Source organism: Mustelus asterias, chromosome 8 (genome assembly GCF_964213995.1).
Source record: "Mustelus asterias chromosome 8, sMusAst1.hap1.1, whole genome shotgun sequence".
Lineage (NCBI taxonomy): Eukaryota > Metazoa > Chordata > Chondrichthyes > Carcharhiniformes > Triakidae > Mustelus > Mustelus asterias.
In genome coordinates, this window is record NC_135808.1 from 7,950,212 (window position 1) to 7,977,753 (window position 27,542).

At 47.0% G+C, this 27,542-nt stretch overlaps 1 protein-coding gene across 1 annotated transcript; it reads right to left on the reverse strand.

Annotated features, from left to right (window-relative positions):
* Positions 1-439: 439 nt before the first annotated feature.
* On the reverse strand, positions 440-27,542 carry apom (apolipoprotein M). Its single transcript, XM_078217376.1, has 6 exons — positions 27,349-27,542; positions 17,456-17,604; positions 12,140-12,210; positions 9,921-10,031; positions 5,965-6,063; positions 440-1,970 (listed from the first exon to the last, which is right to left on the reverse strand). Exons 1-6 carry the CDS (start codon positions 27,448-27,450, stop codon positions 1,954-1,956), a joined length of 549 nt encoding a protein of 182 aa, XP_078073502.1. The 5' UTR covers positions 27,451-27,542; the 3' UTR covers positions 440-1,953.

Sequence of the window (27,542 nt, forward strand, 5' to 3'; positions counted from 1 at the left end):
TAAAAACAGTCTCAACATTTAGGGATCAACAAAAGAAACCAGAGATAAAGAAAGAGAGAGAATCCTTTCATTTAGGTAAGGATTTTAGACCAGTTTACGCTTGATTATCTTCCTTTACTGGGCTTCTGATATATCAGATGTAACTTAAACACCAGGGTCCCGGGTTCGATTCCTGGCTTGAGTCACTATCTGTGTGGAGTCTGCACGTTCTCCCCGTGTCTGCTTGTGTTTCCTCCGGGTGCTCCGGTTTCCTCCCACAGTCCAAAGAAGTGTAGATTAAGTGGATTGGCCATGGTAAATTCTTCCTTAGTGTCCAAGGATGGGTATGATAGGTGGATTAGCCATACTAAATTGCTCCTTAGTGTCCAAAGATGTGTAGTTTAGGTGGATTAGCCATGCTAAATTGCTCCTTGGTGTCCAAAGAGATGCGGGTTAGGTGGATTGGCCATGGCAAATTGCCCCTTAGTGCCCCATGATGTGCAGGTTAGGTGGATTGGCCATGCTAAATTGTCCCTCAGTGACCCAAGATGTGTAGGTTAGGGGGATTAGCAGTATAAGTACTTGGGGTTGCAGGGAACAGGTCTGGGTGGAATTGCCCTTTAGTGTCAGGGGGATAAGGTGGGGTTACAAGGATAGGGCCTGGGTGGGATTGTTGTCGGTGCAGGCACGATGGGCCGAATGGCCTTCTCCTATGCTGTAGGGATTCTATGAATTATCTACTTGACTTCGGTAAGAATATTCAAGACTTGACAGATTGATTAACTGGATTGATTCTTAGGCACTAAGGGGGGATATTGCAGGGAGAGTGGAGTTGACATGGAAGGACAGCCAAGATCTCAGGTGAATGGCAGGGTAGACTTGAGGGGTTGGATGGTCTCCTCCTGCTCCTATAATGTGGGGTAGGCTAGGCCAGTTGTGGTACCCCTTCCACAGCCCTTGGCGATTCCAACCAACTCAGCAGAGTAGTGAATTTTTTTTGTTAAATCATTTGTGGGACGTGGGTGTCGCTGGCTAGGATTTATTGCCCATCCTTAATTGACCTTATTAATTCATTCGTGGGACATGGGCGTCACTGGCTGGCCAGCATTTATTGCCCATCCCTAGTTGCCCTTGAACAGAGTGGCTTGCTCGGCCATTTCAGAGGGCAGTTGAGAGTCAACCACATTGCTGTGATTATGGAGTCACATGTAGGCCAGACCAGGTAAGGACGGCAGATTTCCTTCCCTAAAGGACATTAGTGAACCAGATGGGTTTTTCCGACAATCGACAATGGTTTCACGGTCATCAGTAGATTCTTAATTCCAGATATTTTTTTATTGAATTCAAATTCCACCACCTGCTGTGGCGGGATTCGAACCCGGGTCTCCAGAACATTAGCGGATCAATAGTCCAGCAATAATACCACTAGGCCATTGCCTCCCTGCCTTAAATCTGGGAATTTTCCTTGCTCCTGTGGTTCAGGAGGGGGATTAACAGGGTAAATATGCGGGGTTATGGGAATAGGGCCTGGGTGAGATTGTGGTCTGTGCAGACTCGATGGGCCGAGTGGCCTCTTTCTGCTTTCTTGGGATTGTATGAATGATTGTATCCTATAATTTCCTCGTGCAATTGGCCTAATTTTCCAGATTGAGCAGCAGTGCTGCCTATGGGCAGAAGGTCAGCACGGCAGTAGGTGAAAAGTGATCTTTGCTCATTTCCAAAGAGGAAAAGGCTGGATTAAGAGAAGCAGAGAGGATTCTGTTCCCTTTTTCTCACCTCTCCCAGTATTCAGTCTGGGAAAGGCGTTTCTTTTGCTGTTCTCCAATTGGAACCCAAAATGAATCGTAGCACGGTCCAGCTGACAACCTCCGGCGGCATCTTTCACTCCACAAAGGACAAGTGCAGAGAAGGGCAGTGATGAATTGCACCCACATGGTCCTGACATACAAGCTAACGGAGGCTGGAAACGGTAACTCAGATCTCACAATGCGCTGCAGAAAAAAGGGGAAAGATAATTACCGCAGTTTGCAAAACATAAAAAGCGTGGAATAAAACCCACGATTTCAATGCTTATCCTATCTTTGGTTGACTAATTTCCCCCACCCCTGGGCGGCAAGGTAGCACAGTGGTTAGCACTGCTACTTCACAGCTCCAGGGACCTGGGTTCGATTCCCGGCTTGGGTCGCTGTCTGTGTGGAGTTTGCACATTCTCCTCGTGTCTGTGTGGGTTTCCTCCGGGTGCTCCGGTTTCCTCCCACAGTCCAAAGATGTGCGGGTTAGGTTGATTGGCATTCTAAATTGCCCCTTAGTGTCCCGGGATGCATAGGTTAATTTTAAAAAACTAATTCATGGGACATGGGCGTCGCTGGCTGGGTCAGCATTTATTGCCCATCCCTAGTTGCTCTTGGAGGGCAGTTGAGAGTCAACCACATTGCTGTGGCTCTGGAGTCACGTGTAGCCCAGACCAGGTAAGGACGGCAGATTTCCTTCTCTAAAGGACATTAGTGAACCAGATGGGTTTTTCTGACAATCATAGAAAGAATCATAGAAACCCTACAGTGCAGAAAGAAGCCATTTGGCCCATCGAGTCGGCACTGACCATAATCCCACCCAAGCCCTACCCCCATATCCCTACATATTTCACCCGCTAATCCCTCTAACCTACACATCTCAGGACACTAAGGAGCAATTTTTTAGCATAGCCAAACAACCTAACCCGCACATCTTTGGACTGTGGGAGGAAACCGGAGCACCCGGAGGAAAGCCACGCAGACACGAGGAGAGTGTGCAAACTCCACACAGACAGTGACCCGAGCCGGGAATCGAACCCAGGTCCCTGGAGCTGTGAAGCAGCAGTGCTAACCACTGTACTACCGTGCCACCCCAATCGACAATGGTTTCATGGTTATCAGTAGATTCTTAATTCCAGATATTTTTTATTGAATTCAAATTCCACCAGCTCCTGTGCCGGGATTCGAACCCGGGTCCCCAGAACATTAGCTGAATTTCTGGATTCATAGTTTAGAAATAATACCACTAGGCCATCGGCTCCCCTCTTTACAACCAATGAAGTGCCTAAGGACGTAAGAAATAGAAGCTGGTGTAGGCCATTAGGCCCCTTGAGACTGGTCTGCTATTCATTAAGACCAAGGCTGATTTGATTGTGGCTGTGACTCCACTTTCCTGCCTGTATCTCATATATCTCGACATTCTTGTAGATCAAAAATCTGTCTAACTCGGTCTTGAATATATTCAATGCCCAAGTCCCGTGGGGAAGAGAATTCCAAACACTAACGACCCTTTGAAAAAACAAAATTCCTCCTCATTCCAGTCTTAAATGGGACTCCCCTTATTTTGAAATGATGTCTTCCCCTATTTCTAATAGAATCCTACAGTGCAGAAGGAAGCCATCCGGCCCATTGAGTCAACACTGACCACAATCCCACCCAGGTCCGATCCTCATAATCCTACTTATTTATCCTACTAGCCCCCTGACACTAAGGGTAATGGGGTCTTTCGGACTGTGGGAGGAAACCAGAGCGTCCGGAGGAAACCCACGCAGACACGGGGAGAATGTGCAAACTCCACACAGACAGTCATCCAAGGCTGGAATCGAACCCGGGTCCCTGGTGCTGTGAGGCAGCAATGCTAACCACTGTGCCACCGTACCACCTACAATGGGGTGAAACTTTCTCTCAGCATCCACCCCGTCGGCAATCTTATACGATTTAAAAAGACCACTTCTCATTCTCCCAAACTGCCATGAGCGTAGGCCAAACTTGCTCAACCTTTCCTCATCAGGCAACCTCTTCATCCCAGGAATCAGCCTGGTGAACCTGCCATCAACTGCCTTGAAGCCTATCCCCTTTTAAGCGGGGAGACTAAAACGGTACTCTGGGTGTGGTGTAGGGGGCGGCACGGCGGCACAGTGGTTAGCACTGCTGCCTCACAGCTCCAGGGACCTGGGTTCGACTCCTGGCTTGGGCCACTGTCTGTGTGGAGTCTGCACATTCTCCCTGTGTCTGCGTGGATTTCCTCCTGGTGCTCCGGTTTCCTCCCACATTCCGAAAGATGTGTGGGTTAGATTGATTGGCCATACTAAATTGCCCCTTAGTGTCCCGGATGCGTAGCTTAGACGACTGAGGTTACTGTGATAGGGCCTGGGTGGGATTGTTATCGGTGCAGGCTCAATGGGCTGAATGGCCTCCTTCTGCACTGTAGGGATTCTATGATTCTAAGATACAGTTGTGGCAAGACTTCCCCACTTTTATACTCTCATCCACCTTGCGATAAAGGCCAACATTCCATGTGCCTTCCTAATTACTTGGTATACCTGCGTGCGAACCTTTTGTGATTTATGTACGAGGACACCCAGATCTCTCTGTATCACGACATGTGGCTACAGTATTGGTCTATTAATCCAAATCATTAATACAGTAAACAGTTAAAGTCCCAGCACAACTCCAATATCTTATGAACTTATGCTCCCTGTGACACACCACTAGATAAGTTTGCCAACCTGAAAATGATCCATTTATCCCAACACTTTGTTCCCTGTTAGTTAGCCAAAACTGTCGTCACATTGGCATATTGTCATTCTCTTGAATCAGAGAAGCCCTACAGTCCAGAAGGAGGCATTCGGCTCTTCTCTCTATTTCAATAGTATTCTGCTTCCCTATTCTTGCCAAAGTAGTCAACCTTATATTCTCCCTCATTGTCATCCATCTACCACATTTTTCCCTCATTAAGATGGCACGATGGCACAGTGGTTAGCACTGTCACCCCAGGGACCCAGGTTCGATTCCCAGCTTGGGTCATTGTCTGTGTGAAGTTTGCACGTTCTCCCCGTGCCTGCGTGGGTGTCCTCCGGGCGCTCTGGTTTCCTCCCAAAGTCCGAAAGATGTGCTGGTTAGGTGCATTGGCCATGCTAAATTCTCCCTCAGTGTAACCCGAACAGGCACCGGAGTGCGGCGACTAGAGGATTTTCGCAGAAACTTCATTGCAGTGTTAATGTGAGCCTACTTGTTTCTAATAAATAAACTTTCAACTGTTGACCATCTGTCAATATTTTGCCCACTCACTTGCCCTATCGATATCTACCTGGCTCTTTGTATCCTGGCAACCTGCTTCTACAGATCTTTCCACAGCCAGTAAATTTGGCTACAGTATTGGTCCATTAATCCAAATCATTAATGCAGTAAACAGTTGAAGTCCCAGCACAACTGCAATATCTGATGAACTTATGAACTTATGATCCCTGTGACACACCACTAGATAACAGTTTGCCAAACTGAAAATGATCCATTTATCCCAACACTTTGTTCCCTGCTAGTTAGCCAAAACTGTCGTCACGTTGGCATATTATCATTCTCTTGAATCATAAAAGCCCTACAGTTCAGAAGGAGGCATTCGGCTCTTCGAGCCTCCACCGACCACAATGCCACCCAGGCCTATCCCCATAATCCTACTTATTTACCCTGCTGATCCCCTGACACTAAGGGGCAATTTAGCATCGCCAATCCACCTAGCCAGCACGGCTTTCAGACTGTGGCAAGAAACCGGAGCACCCGGAGAAGACCCACGCAGACACAGGAAGAATGTGCAAACTCCACACAGACAATGACCCGAGGCCGGAATTGAACCCGTGTCTCAGGCGCTGTGAGGCAACAGTGCTAACCACTGTGCCGTTCTTGTGAGGTAATCTTTAATGTGCACCTTATCAAATGCATTTCTGAAATCCAGATATACTATATCTACTGGTTCTCCTTTATCCATCCTGGTTGTCACATCCTCAAAGAACTCAAATAAATTTGTCAAACTTTGGAACGACCCAAGGTGGTAAAAGATCCTAGTTCTTTACCATCTATTCTAGCACATTTTATTCAATAAATTAATTCAATAATTAATGTTATAATCTACTTTTACAAACATTAGCATCTTCAGGAGTGAGGGAGGGCTTGGAGAGGGAAAGTGCCACTTACTAACCTTGCACCTGTTTTAGAACAAAAATGGTTGTCAAGTTCATACAGTTGGCTCGGTGTTCAAACTCCTGGAGGCTGTACTTGGTCATTGTCGGAGATCTGCCTATATTGGGAGGGGTGGAAAGACCAGAAGGAGGGGTGGGCAAGAGAGAGAGAGACACATACACACATCTTAATATAGAACATTCAATTGATACCTTTTTTAAATTCATTCATGGGACAGGGATGTCATTGGCCGGCCAGCATTTATTGCCCCTCCCTAGTTGCCCTTTGTGATAACCCCCATGATCTGCATGGGGAATCACTAGTTGACCTCCCACTTGGGTTATTTGAATACGAGCTCCCTGGGATTGGTAATTGGCCAACCATGTGGACCTTTTATACCAAGCCTTGTATAAAGCAAGACTCTGAGAGGGTCCCTTAACCTTTTAGTCCTGGTCGGGACCTGTTGTGTTCACTATAGGCTTGTGGTTAGTTTTTATTTTCACTTTGTGCAATACAAACATGGTTCCTTCACAGCCAACTCCTGGAGTCAATCACATTGAATCATAGAATCATAGAACCCTACAGTACAGAAAGAGGCCATTCGGCCCATCGAGTCTGCACCGACCACAATCCCACCCAGGCCCTACCCCCATATCCCTATATATTTTGTCCACTAATCCCTCAGGAAACTAAGGGGCAATTTTATCATGGCCAATCAACCTAACCTGCACATCTTTGGACTGTGGGAGGAAACCGGAGCACCCGGAGGAAACCCACGCAGACACGAGGAGAATGTGTGAACTCCGCACTGACAGTGACCCGAGCCGGGAATCGAACCCAGGCCCCTGGAGCTGTGAAGCAGCAGTACTAACCACTGTGCTACCGTGCCGCCCTGTGGCTATGGCTCCGGAGTCACATGTGGGCCAGACCAGGTAAGGACAGCAGATTTCCTTCCCTAAAGGCCATCAGTGAATCAGATGGGTTTTTCCAACAATCGACAATGGCTTTATGGTCATCAGGAGATCCTTAATTCCAGATATTTTTTATTGAATTCAAATTCCACCATCTGCCGTGGCGGGATTTGAACCTGGGCCCTCAGAAGGTGAGTTGGGTTTGTGGATTAGTAGTCTAGCAATAATGCCACTAGTCCATCGCCTCAAATGACCCCCTCCACTGACAATCTTCATGCAAAGTGCACGCTGGAGTTCTGTAACCCAGTGAGTTATCACCTTATAACTAGCATTTCGCCTGTGGCACTACATGTGTGGGGATAGCGGGCCAGGATTTTTTTAATATGGTCTCCAGTATTTTACCACATAAATAAGGCCAGCACAGAAGGAAGACTTTGGTCAATTGTCTATATCAGCTTATTTGACAAGAACTATTCAGGGAGCACTACAGTTCGTCCAGTCTTTTCTTTGTGACATTTTCCATTTTAAATGTGCATCCAATTCCCTTTCGAAGAGTGCCATTGAATAAGTGCATATTGAGTGCAAGAGGGCATGCCAGGAGCAGCACCAGGCATACCTAAATGTGAGAACACAACCTCGTGAAGCAACAATGCAGGACTATTTGCATGTCAAACAGCACAGGCAGCATGCGATGGACAGAGCTAAGAGATTCCCTCAGCCAACGGATCAGATTAAAAGTCCTGCCTCATCCAATTATGAATGGTGGTGGACAATTAAACAAGTTACTGGAGGGGGGGGGAGGCTAGTTTGCGTGATGGTTTGGGCTAAATTCGCAACCTTTTGTAGTTCCTTGCAGTCTTGGGCAGAGCAGGAGCCATACCAAGCTGCGATACAACCAGAAAGAATTCTTTCTATGGTGCATCTGTAAACGTTGATGAGAGTCGTAGCTGACATGCCAAATTTCCTTAGCCTCCTGAGAAAGTAGAGGCGTGGTGGGCTTTCTTAACTATAGTGTCGGCATGGGGGGACCAGGACAGGTTGTTGGTGATTTGGACACCTAAAAACTTGAAGCTCTCGACCCTTTCTACTTTGTCCCCATTGATGTAGACAGGGGCATGTTCTCCACTACGCTTCCTGAAGTCGATGACAATCTCCTTCGTTTTGTTGACATTGAGGGAAAGATTATTGTCGTCACACCAGTTCACTAGATTCTCCATCTCATTCCTGTACTCCGTCTTGTCATTGTTTGATACCCAACCCACTACGGTGGTTTCGTATTAGAAAACAGCTGAAGGCACTGACAGCATCCCAGCTCCTGTACTGAAGGTTTACACTCTAGAGCTAGCTGCACTGCGAGCTGAGCTGTCCCAGCATAGCTACAACACTGGCATCTTTTTTTATTCATTTGTGGTACATGGGCATCACTGGCTGGCCAGCATTAGTTGCCCATCCCTTGTTGCCCAAGGGCAGTTGAGAGTCAACCACATTGCTGTGGCTCTGGAGTCACATGTAGGCCAGACCAGGTAAGAACATCAGATTTCCTTCCCTAAAGGACATTAGTGAACCAGATGGGTTTTTCCAACAATGGTTTCATGGTCATCAGTAGATTCTTAATTCCAGATATTTTTTATTGAATTCAAATTCCACCATCTGCTGTGGCGGGATTCGAACCCTGGTCCCCAGAACATTAACTGAGTTTCTGAATTAATAGCCCAGCGATAATACCACTTGGCCAATGTTGCAATTATCTACCCGCTGATGTGTAAAATTGCTCAGGTATGTTCTGTCCATAAAAAGCTGGGCAAATCCAGTCCAGCCAAATTGCTGCCCCCTCAGTCTATTAACTATCATTGGAAAAGTGAGATGCAACGCGCTGTCAACAGTGCTATCAAGCTGTACTTACATAGAAATAACCTGCTCAGTGATGCTGAGTTTGAGTTCCACTCAGTTCCTGACCTCATTACAGCCGTGGTCCAAATATGGACAAAAGAGCTGAGTCCTGGAAGGCAGGTAAGTATGACTGCCCTTGACACCAAGGCAATTTGACCTCATGTGGAGCCCCAGCAAAACTGGAATCAATGGGAATCACTCCACTGGTTTGAGTCATACCTGGCACAAAGAAGGATGGTTGTTGTTGGAGGTGTTCCCTTGGGTAGTGTCCTGGGCCCAACCATCTTCATCAATGATCTTTCCTCCATCATAAGGTCATAAATGGGGATTTTCACTGGTGATCGTACAATACTCACTGTCATCCGTGACTCCTCAGATACTGAAGCAGTCCATGCTTATTTCTTAGTGTCACAAGTAGGCTTACATTAATCCTGCAATGAAGTTACTGTGAAAATCCCCTAGTCGCCACACTCTCGCGCCTATTCGGGTACACTGAGGGAGAATTCAGCATGGTCAATGCACCTAACCAACATGTCTTTCGGACTGTGGGAGGAAACCGGAGCAGCCAAAGGACACGGAAAGAATGTGCGAACTCCACACAGACAGTCCCTCAAGCCGGGAATCGAATTCAGGTCCCTGGCGCTGTGAGGCAGCAGCGCTAACCACTGCGCCACCATATGCAGCAAAGCCTGGACAAAGTTCAGGCTTGGAGTGTTAAGTGGCAGGCTCTATTCATGTCACACGAGTGCCAGGCAATGACTATTTCCAGCAAGGAAGAATTTAACCACCAGCGAGCGATTTCTTCATGTCTTTGTCCAAAGTCAATATCAGTTCTGAAATTTTCAGTTAAGCCCCAGCATCGACAGGGAGGAAGAGTGAGAGCAAGACCTACACATGAAGAAATGTTTCCTGAATGACTGCTATCGAATTTTAAGGTTATGTCCTCTCTCCCAAAGAGGAAATGGCTCCTCAATACCTACCCTGTCAAGCATCTGAATTGGATCATTTCTTCAGCTCTTGTAGTCGAGGGGATGTCAGCCTGATCTCTGAAGTCTGTTCTCATTATTTAGCCCTTTTATTATTGAATACAACATGGAAACATGCCATTTGGCCCAACCTGTCTGGCATTTATCCCTGTGTCTGCCAATGGCCGTGCACATGAGTTGGTTCCTACCATAAAGCATCAGCCTTCTAAAGGTCTCCAATCCTTCATCCTGTGTCTCCAGGAACATAATACATTCATTACTCTTCCTGACAAAGATCTCTGTCTTCAGGTACGGCTGGCCTGGGATAAAGAGACAAATGGGAAAAAATGTGTAAGAACGGAACAGGTTTATCTGCCGTTTTGACAGTTACAGAGGCCCTGATATTGATTGCCTGTCAAGCCCATTGCACGACTCAGTTCCAGAGGGAGAAAGAAACTTGTCTCAACACTGTCCCACCCAGTCCCAGAGGGGGAAAGGACAGTGTCTGACCCACTGTCCCACCCAGTCCCAGAGGGGGAAAGGACAGTGTCTGACCCACTGTCCCACCCAGTCCCAGAGGGGGAAAGGACAGTGTCTGACCCACTGTCCCACCCAGTCCCAGAGGGGGAAAGGACAGTGTCTGACCCACTGTCCCACCCAGTCCCAGAGGGGGAAAAGGACAGTGTCTGACCCACTGTCCCACCCAGTCCCAGAGGGGGAAAGGACAGTGTCTGACCCACTGTCCCACCCAGTCCCAGAGGGGGAAAGGACAGTGTCTGACCCACTGTCCCACCCAGTCCCAGAGGGGGAAAGGACAGTGTCTGACCCACTGTCGCACCCAGTCCCAGAGGGGGGGGGGGGGGGGGGGGAGAGGACAGTGTGTGACCCACTGGCCCACCCTGTCCCAGAGGGGGAAAGGACAGTGTCCGACCCACTGTCCCACCCAGTCCCAGAGAGAGAAAGGACAGTGTCTCACCCACTGTCGCACCCAGTCCCAGAGGGGGGCGGGGGGGGCGGGGGGGGGGGCGGGGGGGGATGGGGAAGGACAGTGTGTGACCCACTGGCCCACCCAGTCCCAGAGGGGGAAAGGACAGTGTCTGACCCACTGTCCCACCCAGTCCCAGAGGGGGAAGGACAGTGTCTGACCCACTGTCCCACCCAGTCCCAGAGGGCGAAAGGACAGTGTCTGACCCACTGTCCCACCCAGTCCCAGAGGGGGAAAGGACAGTGTCTGACCCACTGTCCCACCCAGTCCCAGAGGGGGAAAGGACAGTGTCTTACCCACTGCCCCATCCAGCCCGTATGGGACATCACCATAATGAAGAAAGATAATGAAGAGGGCGCCACGGTGGCACAGTGATTACACTGCTGCCTCACAGCACCAGGGACCCGGGTTTGATTCCAGCCTTGGACCTCAGTCTGTGTGCAGTTTGCACATTCTCCCGGTGTCTGCATGGGTTTCCTCCGGGTGCTCCGGTTTCCTCCCACACTCCAAATATGTGTGGGTTAGGTGGATTGGCCATGCTAAATGGTCCCTTTGTGTCAGGGGGATTAACAGGGTTACGGGGATGAGACCCAGGTGGGATAGTTGTCGGTGCAGGCTCAGTGGGCCAAATGGCTTCCTTTTGTACTGTGGGGATTCTATGATTCTATTATATGATTAGGAGGCACTTCTTCACAGAAAGGCTGATCGATGTCTGAAACTCTCTGCAACCAGTAGATGTTGGCTCAATTAATAATGTTATATTGAAAATGTAGATCTGTGATAGGCGTGAAGGAATTATGAAACCAAGCTGAGTAATACAGGAAAGTTTTAAAGTTTATTTATTTGTGTCACAAGTAGGCTTACATTAACACTGCAATGAAGTTACTGTGAAAATCCCCTCGTCGCCACACTGGCGCCTGTTCAGATACACTGAGGGAGAATTTAGCATTGCCAACGCACCTTTCAGACTGTGGGAGGAAACCGGAGCACCTGGAGGAAACCCACGCAGACATGGGGAGAACATGCAAACTCCTCACAAACAGTGACCCAAACCGGGAATCGAACCCGGGTCCCTGGCACTGTGAGGTAGCAGTGCTGACCACTGTGCCACCCCTGACATGATCCTATTCAATTAATTGGTTCATCCTGCTTCTGTGTGGAATGCTCCCATGTATATAAGAGAGCAACCCACAAACCAATACTGAGAGACATATAGGGAGACAGTCACTGTCTATGTATAATATATGTCCCACATCTTTCAGACTGTGGGAGGAAACCCATGGGGAGAACATGCAGACTCCGTACAGACAGTGACCCGAGCCAGGAATCGAACCCGGGTCCCTGGCATTGTGAGGCAGCAGTGCTAACCACTGTGCCACCGTGCCGCCCCTAACCACTGTATGCACCATGAATGGTTTTGAGTCCTTCCTGTTGTGAGCTCACCTTCCAGATTCAATTCCTGAGTCTCGTTGCTGATGTGATAGGTCCATTGGCGGGACATACACTTCATCGAGCTGTGAAGCAACAACAGAAAGTCACATTCTCGCTCACACTCTCTGCTCTTCGACTGAGCACATTGATCACATTACTTGTCCCAGCACCTATTCTTGGTGATTGTGAGTGCTTTAAGTTCCTCCCTCCTCTTGGTTTTCTACCAGTCTTGAGATGCTCACCATGAAGACAGATAGAAACACTAGTTCAATGTTCAGGTTCAAAGGATTATATTCTTGTTCAATACTTAAGAGTCATAGAGATATACAGCATGGAAACAAGCCCAACTCATCAATGCCAACCAGGTTTCATAGAATCCCTAGAGTGCAGAAGGAAGCCATTTGGCCCATCGGGTCTGCACCGACCACAATCCCACCCAGGCCCTATCCCCATAACCCTGTGCATTTACCCTAGCTAGTCCTCCTGATATTAAGGGGCAATTTAACATGGCCAATCCACCTAACCCGCACATCTTTGGACTGTTCGAGGAAACCCACACAAACATGGGGAGAACGTACAAACTCCACACAGTCACTCAAGCCGTGAATCGAACCCAGGTCCTTGGCACTGTGAGGCAGCAGTGTTAACCATTGTGCCACCATGCCATCCCTGACCTAACCTGAACTAATCCCATTTGCCTCTGTTTGGCCCATATCCCTATATACCTGTCCCATCCATGTATCTGTCCAAATGTCTTTTAAATGTTGCAATCGTATCTGCCTCTACCACCTCCTCTGGCAGCTCATTCCATACACGCACCACCATCTGTGTGAAAAAGTTGCCCCTCGAGTCCCTTTTAAATCTTTCCCCTCTCACCTTCAACCTACGCCCTCTAGTTTTTGACTCCCCTACCCTGAGGAAAAGACCTGGGCTATTCAACTTATCTCTGCCCCTCATGATTTTATAAACCTCTAAAAGGTCATCCCTAAACCTCCTACGCTCCAGGAAAAAAAGTCCCAGCCAATCCAGCCTCTCCTTATAATTCAAACCTTCCAGTCCCAGTAACATCCTTGTAAATCTACTTCCTGTTTAATAACATCCTTTCAAAAGCAGGGTGGCCAGAATTGTACACAGTACTCCAAATGTGGCCTTACCAATGTCTTGTACAGTTGTAATTTATACTTGTTCAATGTATTATTCAATATTAATACTTGTTTAAAGGATTAAATTCATTGGCGTATAGAAGAGTGAGAGGGGACCTCATAGAAACTTATAAAATTCTAGCCCAATCCATCACGCAAACCAGCCTCCCAACCATTGACTCTGTCTACACTTCCCACTGCCTCGGCAAAGCAGCCAGCACAATTAAGGACCCCATGCAACCCGGACATTTTCTCTTCCATCTTCTTCCGTTGGGAAAAAGATACAAAAGTCTGAGGTCATGTGCCAACCGACTCAAGAACAGCTTTTTCCCTGCTGCCAACAGACTTTTGAATGTACCTACCATGCATTAAATTGATCTTTCTCTACACCCTAGTCATGACTGTAATGCTACATTCTGCGCTCTCTTGTTTCCTTCTCTATGAATGGTATGCTTTGTCTGTATAGCGCGCAAGAAACAAGACTTATCACTGTATATGTGACATACATGTGACAATAATAAATCAAATCAAAAATCAAATCAGGGTAGATTCAGAAAGATTATTCCCAATGTTGGGGTAAGTCCAGAACTAGGGGTCATAATTTAAGGATAAGACCTTTTAGGACTGAGGTGAGGAGAAATTTCTTCACCCAAGGAGTGATGCATCACAGAGATTAGTTGAGGCCAAAACTATGTGTGATTTCAAGAAGAAATTAGATTCTTGGGGCGAAAGGGATATGGGAGGAAGAGGGGAGGATCAGGAGATTGAATTTGATGATCAGTCATGATCAAAATGAATGGCAGAGCAGGCTCGAAGGTCCAAATGGCCTACTCCTGCTTCTGTGTCTCTGCCATTTCCTTGCTTTCTATTAAGTTTATTTATAAGTCACAAGTAGGCTTACATTAACACTGTAATGAAGTTACTGTGAAAATCCCCCAGTCGCCACACTCTGGCGCCTGTTCGGGTACACCGAGGGAGAATTTAGCATGCCCAATGCACCCTAACCAGCACGTCTTTCGGACTGTGGGAGGAAACCGGAGCACCTGGAGGAAACCCACGCAGATACGGGGGAGAATGTGCAGACTCAACACAGACAGTGACTCAGGCTGGGAATCGAACCCGGGCCCCTGGCACTGTGAGGCAGCAGTGCTAACCACTCTGCCACCGTGCTATCCTAATGCCAGAGTGTCATCCTGTAAGGAGCCAAATCTGAGTTTGTCTACTCTGTGTGCCTTTTTTATATATATATATATATCTATACTTGTAGAAGATTCTACTTTCTGATTTAATATCTTTCCTGGTTTTCTCTGATATTCCTATTTCTCCTTCATTTTTGATTTTTAAAAAATCATCTTTTGCTATAACTTTCCCAACCTTCTGGGAAATGAGTAATCTTAGCAGCATTATGCATCTTTTATTTTAGATAAAGAACCAAGAGGTGACAGATAAGTAGAGGGTAGCCTGGCAGTGCAAATCATTCCGTTAAGTCAAGTCACAATATGTTTGTCAGATTTAATTGGGATGACGAGGGATCAATAGTTCAGATAGTTTCTACACAGTCAACTCAGCGTGGGTTTCCTCCGGGTGCTCCGGTTTCCTCCCACAGTCCAAAGATGTGCGGGTTAGGTTGATTGGCCAGGTTAAAAATTGCCCCTTAGAGTCCTGAGATGTGTAGGTTAGAGGGATTAGCGGGTAAATATGTGGGGGTAGGGCCTGGGTGGGATTGTGGTCGGTGCAGACTCGATGGGCCGAATGGCCTCCTTCTGCACTGTAGGGTTTCTATGATTTCTATGAACTCCAGTCATTCACAAACACCTCCATCAGCAACTCATTTACCCACAGAAAGGTGCTTGTAAACATTATCTCAGCCCCAAAGCTTCACTCACCCGTGATTTACAACGGTAAACTCTCACCTTTTCCACATAGAAAGTGCACTCTCGCAAGTTCACCGCCCACGGTTTCACACTTTGCAAGAATTCGCAGGAACAGGCCACATGCGAATGGGAGAAGTTGACTGCCTATAGAATACCGGAATCTAAATGAGGGGTTCAGATGGTTTATATATAGAATAATGGATACTTGGGAGTGAGATACAGACTGGAATCTAATCGAGAGGCTCAGATGGTTTATATATAGAATAATGGATACCTGGGAGTGAGTTACAGACTGGAATCTAATCGAGGGGTTCAGATGATTTATAAATAGGATAATGGCTACACGGGAGTGAGTTACAGGCTAGAATCTAATCAAGGGTTCAGATGGTTTATATATAGGATAATGGATACCTGGGAGTGAGGTACAGACTGGAATCTAATCGAGGGATTCAGATGGTTTATATATAGAATAATGGATACCTGGGAGTGAGTTACAGACTGGAATCTAATCGAGGGGTTCAGATGGTTTATATATAGAATAATGGATACCTGGGAGTGAGTTACAGACTGGAATCTAATCGAGGGGTTCAGATGGTTTATATAGAATAATGGATACCTGGGAGTGAGTTACAGACTGGAATCTAATCGAGAGGTTCAGATGGTTTATATATAGAATAATGGATACCTGGGAGTGAGTTACAGACTGGAATCTGATCGAGGGGTTCAGATGGTTTATATATAGAATAATGGATACCTGGGAGTGAGCTACAGACTGGAATCTAATCGAGGGGTTCAGATGGTTTTTATATAGAATAATGGATACCTGGGAATGAGTTGCAGTCTGGAATCTAATCGAGGGATTCAGATGGTTTATATATAGAATAATGGATACCTGGGAGTGAGTTACAGACTGGAATCTAATCAAGGGTTCAGATGGTTTATATATAGAATAATGGATACCTGGGAGTGAGTTACAGACTGGAATCTAATCGAGGGGTTCAGATGGTTTATATATAGAATAATGGATACCTGGGAGTGAGTTACAGACTGGAATCTAATCGAGGGGTTCAGATGGTTTATATATAGAATAATGGATACCTGGGAGTGAGTTACAGACTGGAATCTAATCAAGGGGTTCAGATGGTTTATATATAGAATAATGGATACCTGGGAGTGAGTTACAGACTGGAATCTAATCAAGGGGTTCAGATGATTTATAAATAGGATAATGGCTACACAGGAGTGAGTTACAGGCTAGAATCTGATCGAAGAGTTGAGATGGTTTATCTATGAAATAATGGATACCTGGGAGTGAGTTACAGACTGAAATCTAATCGAGGGGTTCAGGTGCTTTATATATAGAATAACGGATACCTGGGAATGAGTTGCAGACTGGAATATAATCGAGGGGTTCAGATGGTTTATATATAGAATAACGGATACCTGGGAATGAGTTGCAGACTGGAATATAATCGAGGGGTTCAGATGGTTTATTTATAGAATAACGGATACCTGGGAGTGAGTTGCAGACTGGAATATAATCGAGGGGTTCAGAAGGTTTATATATAGAATAACGGATACCTGGGAGTGAGTTACAGATTGGAATCTAATCGAGGAGTTCAGATGGTATGTATATAGAATAATGGATAACTGGGAATGAGTTATAGACTGGAATATAATCGAGGGGTTCAGATGGTTTATTTATAGAATAATGGATACCTGGGAGTGAGTTACAGACTGGAATCTAATTGAAAGGTTCAGATGGTTGTGAACACAGTCCAGTCCATCACGCAAACCAGCCTCCCATCCATTGACTCTGTCTACACTTCCCACTGTCTCGGGAAGGCAGCCAGCATAATCAAGAACCCCACGCACCCCAGACATTCTCTCTTCCACCTTCTTCCATCGGGAAAACAATACAAGAGTCTAAAAACTAACCGAGTCAAGAAATGCTTCTTCCCGACTGCCATTGGACTTTTAAATTGTCCTATCACAGATTAAGCTGATCTTTTCCTTCACTCTATCTGTGACTGTAACACTATATTCTGCACCCTCTCCTTCCTTCTCCTCTATGTACTCTATGAATGGTATGCTTTTGTCTGTCTAGTTCGCCAGAAACAATATTTTTCCCTGTGTCCCAATACATGTGACAATTATAAATCAATTCAATTCAATTCATTTCTATGTTGGTTTTCTATGTACAGCACAAAAGAAGGGGTCATTCGGTCCATCCTGCTTGTGCTGGCTGTCTCGACCATGCTGAGAGCACAAGTGTGGTCAATGCGGGCTCATATAAGGAGTGAAGTACGCACTGGCTGAGACGGAACTCTCCTTTTAGCAGCAATGTCTGTGTGTCCATCACGGGTGTAAGCAGGAAGATCGCGCTGTCCATGGCACGGAATTTAAGCAGTGAGGTGTTTGGATCCGCTGCTACCATGAGGAAATACCATTTTCCCGAGTACTGCAGAAGGAAAAGGAAAAACAAACTCCATCAAGGAAACTCCACCGTGATTGCAAACAAAGCTATCCCGGTTAACAGCGGAGGTTACAAAGTATTAGGAGGTGTCTCCAGAAGCGAAACTGAGCATATCAACTGATCAGCCTATAGGTTACAAAAATAATAATGGAAGAAATAAAGCATGAGAGTAAGTGTAGAGTCCATTCGTTCCTCAGAATAGATGAAGACAGCACTGGTACGTTGAACTTGAGGGCGGCACAATGGTTAACACTGCTGCCTCACAGCGCCAGGGACCCGGGTTCAATTCCAGCCTTGGGTCACTGTCTGTGTGGAGTTTGCACATTCTCCCCGTGACTGCGTGGGTTTCCTCCGGGTGCTCCGGTTTCCTCCCACAGTCCAAAGATGTGGGGGTTAGGTGCTCAATTGACTCTAGTGTCAGGGGGGTTAGCAGGGTAAGTATGAGGGGTTATGGGAGTGGGGACTGGGTGGGATTGTGGTCAGTGCAAACTCGATGGGCCGAATGGCCTCCTTCTGCACTGTAGGGATTCTATTCTATGATCTTCTTTTATTGAGCAGAATTTAAAACTAACACATTGCAGAGAGTGAAAAAACTGAGAGAGAGAGAGAGAGATACTAGCAAAAGCCAGTCCTGACACAAACTTAACCCAAACCTCACTGAACACATATGGCTGTGTACAGAAATGTAACTTTTCCGTTATCTCCTATTGAAATTGCTTGGTACAAACTGTGTCTCTAACTTTCATAAACAATTTGCAGCTGTGGCCGTGGAAAGCTTTGCTTTGGTTTATGAGAACGCTGTTTCTGCATGCATTGTACTTTCAAAGACTGCAGTCAATTTTCAAGCAAATCCCAGCATGCCTGCTGAGTTTAAAATTTGGTCAATTTAACTTTAAAAACTTAGCATTTAGATGTAATTTCATAGGCAGAAATATCTTGAAGTGAAGTCTTTTCATCAATGAAGCAAACCATTCACAAGGTCCACAACAGTAAGTTAGCTTGACATATAAAGACCGATAGGAAGAATTTCTACAGATATTTTTTGGTGGCACGGTGGTTAGCACTGTTGCCTCACAGTGCCAGGGACCCAGGTTCAATTCCGGCCTCGAGTCACTGTCTGTGTGGAGTTTGCACGTTCATTTTTATTCATTCGTGGGACATGGGTGTTGCTGGCTGGCGAGCATTTATTGCCCATCCCTTGTTGCCATTGAGAATTGGTGGGGTAAATATGTGGGGTTACGGGGGATAGGACCTGGGTGGGATTGTTGTCGGTGCAGGCTAGATGGGTCGAATGGCCTCCTTCTGCATTGTAGGGATTCTATGACTGTCTGTGTGGAGTCTGCATGTTCTCCCTGTGTCTGCGTGGGTTTCCTCCTGGTGTTCCGGTTTCCTCCCACACTCCAAAGATGTGCGGGTTAGCTGGTTGGCCATGTTAAATTGCCCCTTAGGGGAATTAGCAGGGTAACTACGTGATATTATGGGGAGAGGGCCTGGGTGGGATTGTTGTTGGTGCAGGCTAGATGGGCTGAATGGCCTCCTCCTGCACTGCAGGGATTCGGTGATTTTATGAGAAAGAGATAACAAAGTGAGTGTTGGTTCTATAGAAAGTGATTCTTGGCAATTCATAGGGGAAAATAAGGAGATGGCAAATGAACAGATATTTTGCAACGCATTTCCCGAGAAAATACTGTAACATCTCAGAAATAGCTGTAAGTCAGACATCAGAAAGGATCAAGGAACTCAAGGAAGTTCCAATCACCAGGAAAACGGTACTTAGCAAATTGTTGGAACTGTGGTTTGACAAGTCCCTGGGTCCTGATGGATTTCATCCCAGGGTCTTATACAAAGTGGCCAGTGAGATAATTGATGAATTGGTTTTAATTTTCCAAAATTCACTGGATTCGGGGTAAGTTGCTATTGGATTGGAAAATAGATAATGTAACTCCTTTTCTCAAAAGGGGAGACAGAAAGGAAGAAACTCTTGGCCAATGAGCCGATCATTTGTCATAAGGAAAAGATTGGAAAATATTGTTAAAGACATTGGGGGCGAATCTCCCAAAACAATTCTAAGTGTCGAATTTGCGTAAAAATTGGAGTAAATCCCACTTTTCTTTTAGTGGGAGTTTCAAATGAATTTCCATGCCAGCCTCGAACTCCCCCGCCCCGCAGCCCAGTCTCCTGATTCCAACCCCTACCGGCAGCCTCGGCCCCAACCGCCCCACCCCCCCCAAACCGTCAGTCCCGACCCCACCCCTGGCAGCCCTGACCCCCTCCCCACCCTCATAGCCAGCCCCATCGCTGGCCTCCCTTCCTTTGTCACGCAGGCCAAATGTAGAGTAGCAGCGGGACTCTTCACCCCCACTGATTGCCCTCCAAAGCCCATACCTCCTGCCCCATCCCATTGGCACTGCTCAGTGGGCAGTGCCAGAGTGCCCCCTGGGCATTAGCACTTTGCCCTTCGGGCAGTGCCGGGGGGCCCTAGCTGGCACTGCCAAGGTGGCAATGCCAGGGGACAACCTCCCCAATGCCCAGTGCCCTACACTCTTGGGGGGGCCTTGATGGCTCTCCTTCACTCCAGTGGTGTCGGGCCACCAGTTCCCTCTAAGTGGGGAGCGATACTGAACCCCGCTGGAGTGAACCACTAAGACCCGCTAATGAGATTTAAAAGAGATGGTGAACTGAATCTACATTCAGCTGATGGCGCCAGAAATCCAGCTGCCAGAGATGCACGGAGACCATGGATCCCAGCGGGGAGCCCACGAAATGGCCTCCGCTCGAGTCCCCCGGTCCGCTGCGCGACAAAAGCAGCGCAGCAGGATGGGACAATCGTCCCCCGCCCCCCCATTATAGCAGGGCACTCTGATAGATTCAAGTAGACAATGCAGTGTTCCCTCGATCAGATTCCAGTCTGTAACTCACTCCCAGGTATCCATTATTCTATATATAAACCATCTGAACCCCTCGATTAGATTCCAGTCTGTCACTCACTCCCAGGTATCCATTATTCCACATATAAAACATCTGAACCCCTCGATTAGATTCCAGTCTGTAACTCACTCCCAGGTATCCATTATTCTATATATAAACCATCTGAACCCCTCAATTAGATTCCAGTCTGTAACTCACACCCAGGTATCCATTGTTCTCTATATAAACCATCTGAACCCCTCGATTAAATTCCAGTCTGTAACTCACTCCCGGGTATCCATTGTTCTCTATATAAACCATCTGAATCTCTCGATTAGATTCCAGTCTGTAACTCACTCCCAGGTATCCATTATTCTATATACAAACCATCTGAACCCCTCGATTAAATTCCAGTCTGTAACTCACTCCCAGGTATCCATTGTTCTCTATATAAACCATCTGAACCCCTCGATTAGATTCCAGTCTGTACCTCAGTCCCAGGTACCTACAGCCCAATACACTGTGTTTTTCTGTGTGTTTGGTCAATGCAGTATATTGGCAGCACCATTAATAGATGGCCACCAATAGTATGCTGTTGTCCCCACATGTAGCCTAATCAATAAACCATTCTGAAGTCCTGACCTCCTAGGTTATCCAAGGTCCCTCTGACAAACCTCCCGTAACCTTGTTTTTAAAAGGCATGCTGTCAGCTCCCACTGGCCGCTTCCCCTGGGTTTATTAGTAACTTATTGGATCTCTTTCTGAAATTGGTGGCTCTGATGAAGAGGTCATGCTGCACTGCTGAAGACTTGGGAAGATCAGTTTTCTTTATCATTGTCTGGACAAGTCACTCACTATCCAGTCTTTATCACATTGGGAGGGGGAGGGCAGTGTGCAGATTATCTGCTGAAATACAACAGTGACGATCCTTTAAAACAAAAGTACTCAGTTGGCTATAAAGCACAGCAGGTGATCCTGCCTCTGTAGCCTGCCCAGCTCCATAGATCTCAGCAAATTCCCAGTCAGAACCAAGTTCCATTGCTTCGCTGTTAGTGGCCATCCGTTCAGCTGCCTGGTTCCCAAGCTCTGGAATTTCCTCCCTGAATCTCTCCACCTCCCTCCTTTTAAGATGCTCCTTAAAGCTCTTTGATCCAGAATCCCCACAGAGCACAGAGAGGCCATTCGGCCCATTGAGTTGGCACCGACTCTCCAAAAGAGCATCTTATCCAGGTCCACCTCCCTGCCGTGTCCCCGTAATCCCATAACCATTTACCATGGCCAATCCCCCTCACCTACACATCTTTGGAGAATGTGAGGAAACCTGAACACCCAGAGGAAATCCACACAGACACGGGGAGAATGGCACAGTGGCACAGTTGTTAGCACTGCTGCCTCACAGCGCCAGGGACCCGGGTTCGATTGCTGGCTTCGCTCACTGTCTGTGTGGAGTCTGCATGTTCTCCCCATGTCTGCATGGGTCCTCCGGGTGCTCCGGTTTCCTCCCACAGTCCGAAAGACATGCTGGTGAGATGCATTGGCTGTGCTAAATTCTCCCTCAGTGCCCCTGAAACAGGTGCCGGAGTGTGGCAACTAAGGGATTTTCCATAGAAGAAAGAAACCTTACAGTGCCAAAGGAGCCATTCAGCCCATCGAAACTGCACCGACAACAATCCCACCTAGTTCCTTTCCCCGTAATCCCATATATCTAACCTGCTAATCCCTCTAACCTACACATCCCGGGACACTAAGGGTCAATTTAGCATGGCCAATCCACCTAACCTGCATATCTTTGGACTGTGGGAGGAAGCCGGAGCACCCGGAGGAAACCCACGCAGACACGGGGAGAACGTGCAGACTCCAAACAGACAGTGACCCATTGTGGGAATCGAACCCGGGTCCCTGGAGCTGTGAGGCAGCAGTGCCAACCACTGTGCCACCCATAAATTGAGCAACATCTGGCCTCAATTAATTTTTTCTCATCTCTTGGGTATCCTTGGAGTTCTGGCCAATACTTTTCCTTCAGTAAGTAAAGTCACCATAGTCCCAGATGACCATAGGCTGCTCGCTCCTTTGAGACAGACTGCTGACTGGTGCTGATTTAAGCACTCTCTCCAAAAGAAGATATTCACAGTAACTTCATTGCAGTGCAGTGTAAGCCGACTTATGCCACGAATAAATAAATGTGCAAACTCCACACAGACAGTCACCCAAGGCCAGAATTGAACAAAGAACAAAGAACAATACAGCACAGGAACAGTCCCTTCGGCCCTCCAAGCCCGTGCCGCTCCCTGGTCCAAACTAGACCATTCTTTTGTATCCCTCCATTCCCACTCCGTTCATGTGGCTATCTAGATAAGTCTTAAACGTTCCCAGTGTGTCCGCCTCCACCACCTTGCCTGGCAGCGCATTCCAGGCCCCCACCACCCTCTGTGTAAAATATGTCCTTCTGATATCTGTGTTAAACCTCCCCCCCTTCACCTTGAACCTATGACCCCTCGTGAACGTCACCACCGACCTGGGGAAAAGCTTCCCACCGTTCACCCTATCTATGCCTTTCATAATTTTATACACCTCTATTAAGTCTCCCCTCATCCTCCGTCTTTCCAGGGAGAACAACCCCAGTTTACCTAATCTCTCCTCATAACTAAGCCCCTCCATACCAGGCAACATCCTGGTAAACCTCCTCTGCACTCTCTCTAAAGCCTCCACGTCCTTCTGGTAGTGTGGCGACCAGAACTGGACGCAGTATTCCAAATGCGGCCGAACCAACGTTCTATACATCTGCAACATCAGACCCCAACTTTTATACTCTATGCCCCGTCCTATAAAGGCAAGCATGCCATATGCCTTCTTCACCACCTTCTCCACCTGTGACGTCACCTTCAAGGATCTGTGGACTTGCACACCCAGGTCCCTCTGCGTATCTACACCCTTTATGGTTCTGCCATTTATCGTATAGCTCCTCCCTACATTATTTCTACCAAAATGCATCACTTCGCATTTATCAGGATTGAACTCCATCTGCCATTTCTTTGCCCAAATTTCCAGCCTATCTATATCCTTCTGTAGCTTCTGACAATGCTCCTCACTATCTGCAAGTCCTGCCAATTTTGTGTCGTCCACAAACTTACTGATCACCCCAGTTACACCTTGAACCAGGGTCCCTGGCACTGTGAGGCAGCAGCGCTAACCACTGTGCCGTGATCCCTGTCCTAATATCCCCTTGTTTGACTGGGTGTCAAATTTTGTTGCTGTGAGGCACTTTGGGGCGTTTTAGGATGTTGAAGGCACTATAGGAATGCAAGTTAATGTTGTTGTGCTGACGGGTTACGAAACTCTCAGACAATCCCAGGTCTGACCCAGACTTGGTGGAGTTAACCGTTAACAGGCAGCTCCGGTGAGGGAGAGTGCACAGAAACCATTCTGATAGAGTTAGTGTGACCAACATGACAGCTAATGCGACAAGATACCCTTTCCCCTGTTTGTTTCCAACTGCGCAGTGCAATCTAGTAACAGCACAGTGGCACACATCAGCGTATAGCTTGGCAAAGACAGCACACAATCCTTCGAGCGCATGTGCCACAGAAGCTTGCAAAATACTTCCATTAATGTCAAAGATATTAACTTCTCAATGATAGTGAGCTGAGTTGGTAGCTTGTTTTACTCCCATTTAACTCAGACAGGGAGAGACTTCCGAGACGAGCGAGGCCGTAAACTCCTGCCCAAAAATACAAAGGTCTGAGATCACATACCAAGAACAGCTTCTTCCCTGCTGCCGTCAGACTTTTGGATGGACCTACCTTATATTATGATGTGGAGATGCCGGCGTTTTACTGGGGTGGGCACAGTAAGAAGTTTCACAACACCAGGTTAATGTCCAACAGGTTTAGCTGGAATCGCGAGCTTTCGGAGCGCTGCTCCTTCATCAGGTGAACTCACCTGAGGAAGGAGCAGTGCTCCGAAAGCTCGGGATTCCAGATAAACCTGTTGGACTTTAACCTGGTGTTGTGAGACTTCTAACTGTGCCTTACATTAAGTTGATCTTTCTCTGCATCCTCGCAATGACTGTAACACTATTTTCTGCACCCTCTCACTTCATTCTCTATGAACGGTATGCTTTGTCTGCATAGTGTGCAAGAAACAATACTTTTCACTGTATACGAATACTTAGACTTAGACTTAGAACAGTACAGCACAGAACAGGCCCTTCGGCCCACGATGTTGTGCCGAGCTTTATCTGAAACCAAGATCAAGCTATCCCACTCCCTATCATCCTGGTGTGCTCCATGTGCCTATCCAATAACCGCTTAAATGTTCCTAAAGTGTCTGACTCCACTATCATTGCAGGCAGTCCATTCCACACCCCAACCACTCTCTGAGTAAAGAACCTACCTCGGACATCCTTCCTATATCTCCCACCATGAACCCTATAGTTATGCCCCCTTGTAATAGCTCCATCCACCCGAGGAAATAGTCTTTGAACGTTCACTCTATCTATCCCCTTCATCATTTTATAAACCTTTATTAAGTTTCCCCTCAACCTCCTCCGCTCCAGAGAGAACAGCCCTAGCTCCCTCAACCTTTCCTCATAATACCTACCCTCCAAACCAGGCAGCATCCTGGTAAATCTCCTTTGCACTCTTTCCAGCGCTTCCACATCCTTCTGATAGTGAGGTGACCAGAACTGCACACAATATTCCAAATGTGGTCTCACCAAGGTCCTGTACAGTTGCAGCATAACCCCACGGCTCTTAAACTCCAACCCCCTGTTAATAAAAGCTAACACACTATAGACCTTCTTCACAGCTCTATCCACTTGAGTGGCAACCTTCAGAGATCTGTGGATATGGACCCCAAGAATACATGTGACAATAATAACTCAAATCAAATCAAAACATGAAACAGGGTTGCTACCTTGTTATCAATCATCTCGCACTATCGTTCAAAGCTAAGATCTACCCCAAGATTGACTTAAGTTGCCGTAAAGTTTTTTAAAAAGCTTGTTTTTTAATTTGAAGTTTAAGTTTTGAAATTTATTTACTTGTGTCTCAAGTAGGCTGACACTCACACTGCAATGAAGTTACTGTGAAAATCCCCTCGTCACCCCACTCTGGCGCCTGTTCGGGTACACAGAGGGAGAATTTAGCATGGCCAATGCATCTAACCAGCACGTCTTTGGGATTGTGGGAGGAAACTGGAGCACCCAGAGGAAACCCACGCAGACACGGGGAGAATGTGCACAGTGACCCAAGCCAGTGTTGAGATGAGGATATATTTTTGAGCAAGGTAGTGTTCACGTGGCTCCTTCCCCTGCAAATTGTTTTCTTCTCTGCCCCGCCTTGCCCACAGCTATCATTGATTTTGTCACCAGATCTTTCTCTTTAACTGCCTCCACTAGACTTTTGACCGCTTCATGTTCAATCCTATGCTCTTCCCCCCACCCCGCGGAGCCCTCCACAATTATCTTCCCTCCACTTATGGCCTGTTCAGACTTGTACTGCTATGGGATAATACTAGCGGCCTCCTTTTGGGGTGGCACTGTGGCACAGTCGTTCGCACTGCTGCCTCCCAGGGACCCGGGTTCGATTCCTGACTTGTCACTGTCCGTATGGAGTCTGCACGCTCTCCCCGTGTCTGCGTGGGTTTCCTCCACGTGCTTCAGTTTCCTCCCACAGTCCGAATGACGTGCTGGTTAGGTGCATTGATCTGAACAGGCGCCGGAGTGTGGCGGCGGGAGGATTTTCACAGTAAAGTTTATTTATTAGTCACAAGTAGGCTTACATTCACACTGCAATGAAGTTACTTCATTGCAGTGTTAATGTGACCCTACCTGTGACTAATAAATAAACTTTTTCAGCACCTTTGCCGTATTATTTCACCTCTGGGCCTATGGCGCTTGAACGGCAACTGCAGAAAGAGAGAGAGGGCATCTCACAAACACACATACATCGGGCAAATAGACCCTATGCCATTGTGTAGGGCATTGGTGAGGCCAGACCTGGAGTATTGTGTGCAGTTTTGGTGTCCTTATCTGAGGAAGGATGTCCTTGCTATAGAGGGAGCGCAGCGAAGGTTTACCAGGCTGATTCCTGGGATGGCAAATCTGTCATATGAGGAGAGGCTAAGTCGGTTAGGATTATATTCACTGGAGTTTAGAAGAGTGAGAGGGGATCTCATAGAAACTTATAAAATTCTAACAGGGTTAGACAGGGTAGATTCATAAAGAATGTTCCCAATTTTGGAGGAGTCCGGAACAAGGGGTCATAGTTTGAGGATAAGGGGTAAACCTTTTAGGACTGAGGTGAGGAGAAATTTCTTTACCCAGAGGGTGGTGAATGTGTGGAATTCACTACCACAGAAAGTAGTTGAGGTCAAAACGTTGTGTGATTTCAAGAAGGAATTAGATATAGCTTTTGGGGCTAAAGGGATCAAAGGATATGGGAGGAAGAGGGATCAGGATATTGAATTTGATGATCAGTCATAATGGAAATGAATGGTGGAGCAGGCTTGAAGGGCCGAATGGCCTACTTCTGCTTCTGACTTCTATGTTTCTAAATACACTCAAGCACAGACTTATCCAGCCAAGTAGCAATCTACCAGCTTGAACCTGAAGCTGAATTCTCTGTCCTTTCCCCTGGCACAGAGACATGCTTTAGGCCAACCCATGGCTGCCATGTGGGGAGGGCAGAGCCCCAACACCAACACCTTGCATATCTCAATTCTGCATTTTACCCATCCAAGCCCCCTCCGAACTCCCACCCCCGCCACGCAGTTGGAGTGAAAAAAAAGCTGTCCTGTTCACCCGACCTCCTCTGCTTTTACCTGGGTCTTGTTGAGGCTTCCGGCGGCCATCTTGTCATCATATGTACATTGCCGAAAGAATAAGACCAGGTACAAAAACCATTTCCACAGTTCTTCTAACATGACTGTACAAAAGGAAAACACCCCAGCACTTCCCGAAACGAGTTGGACTGACCGATTCCCAAAGTTACAGCCTTCAGAGTGGACTCTGAGGG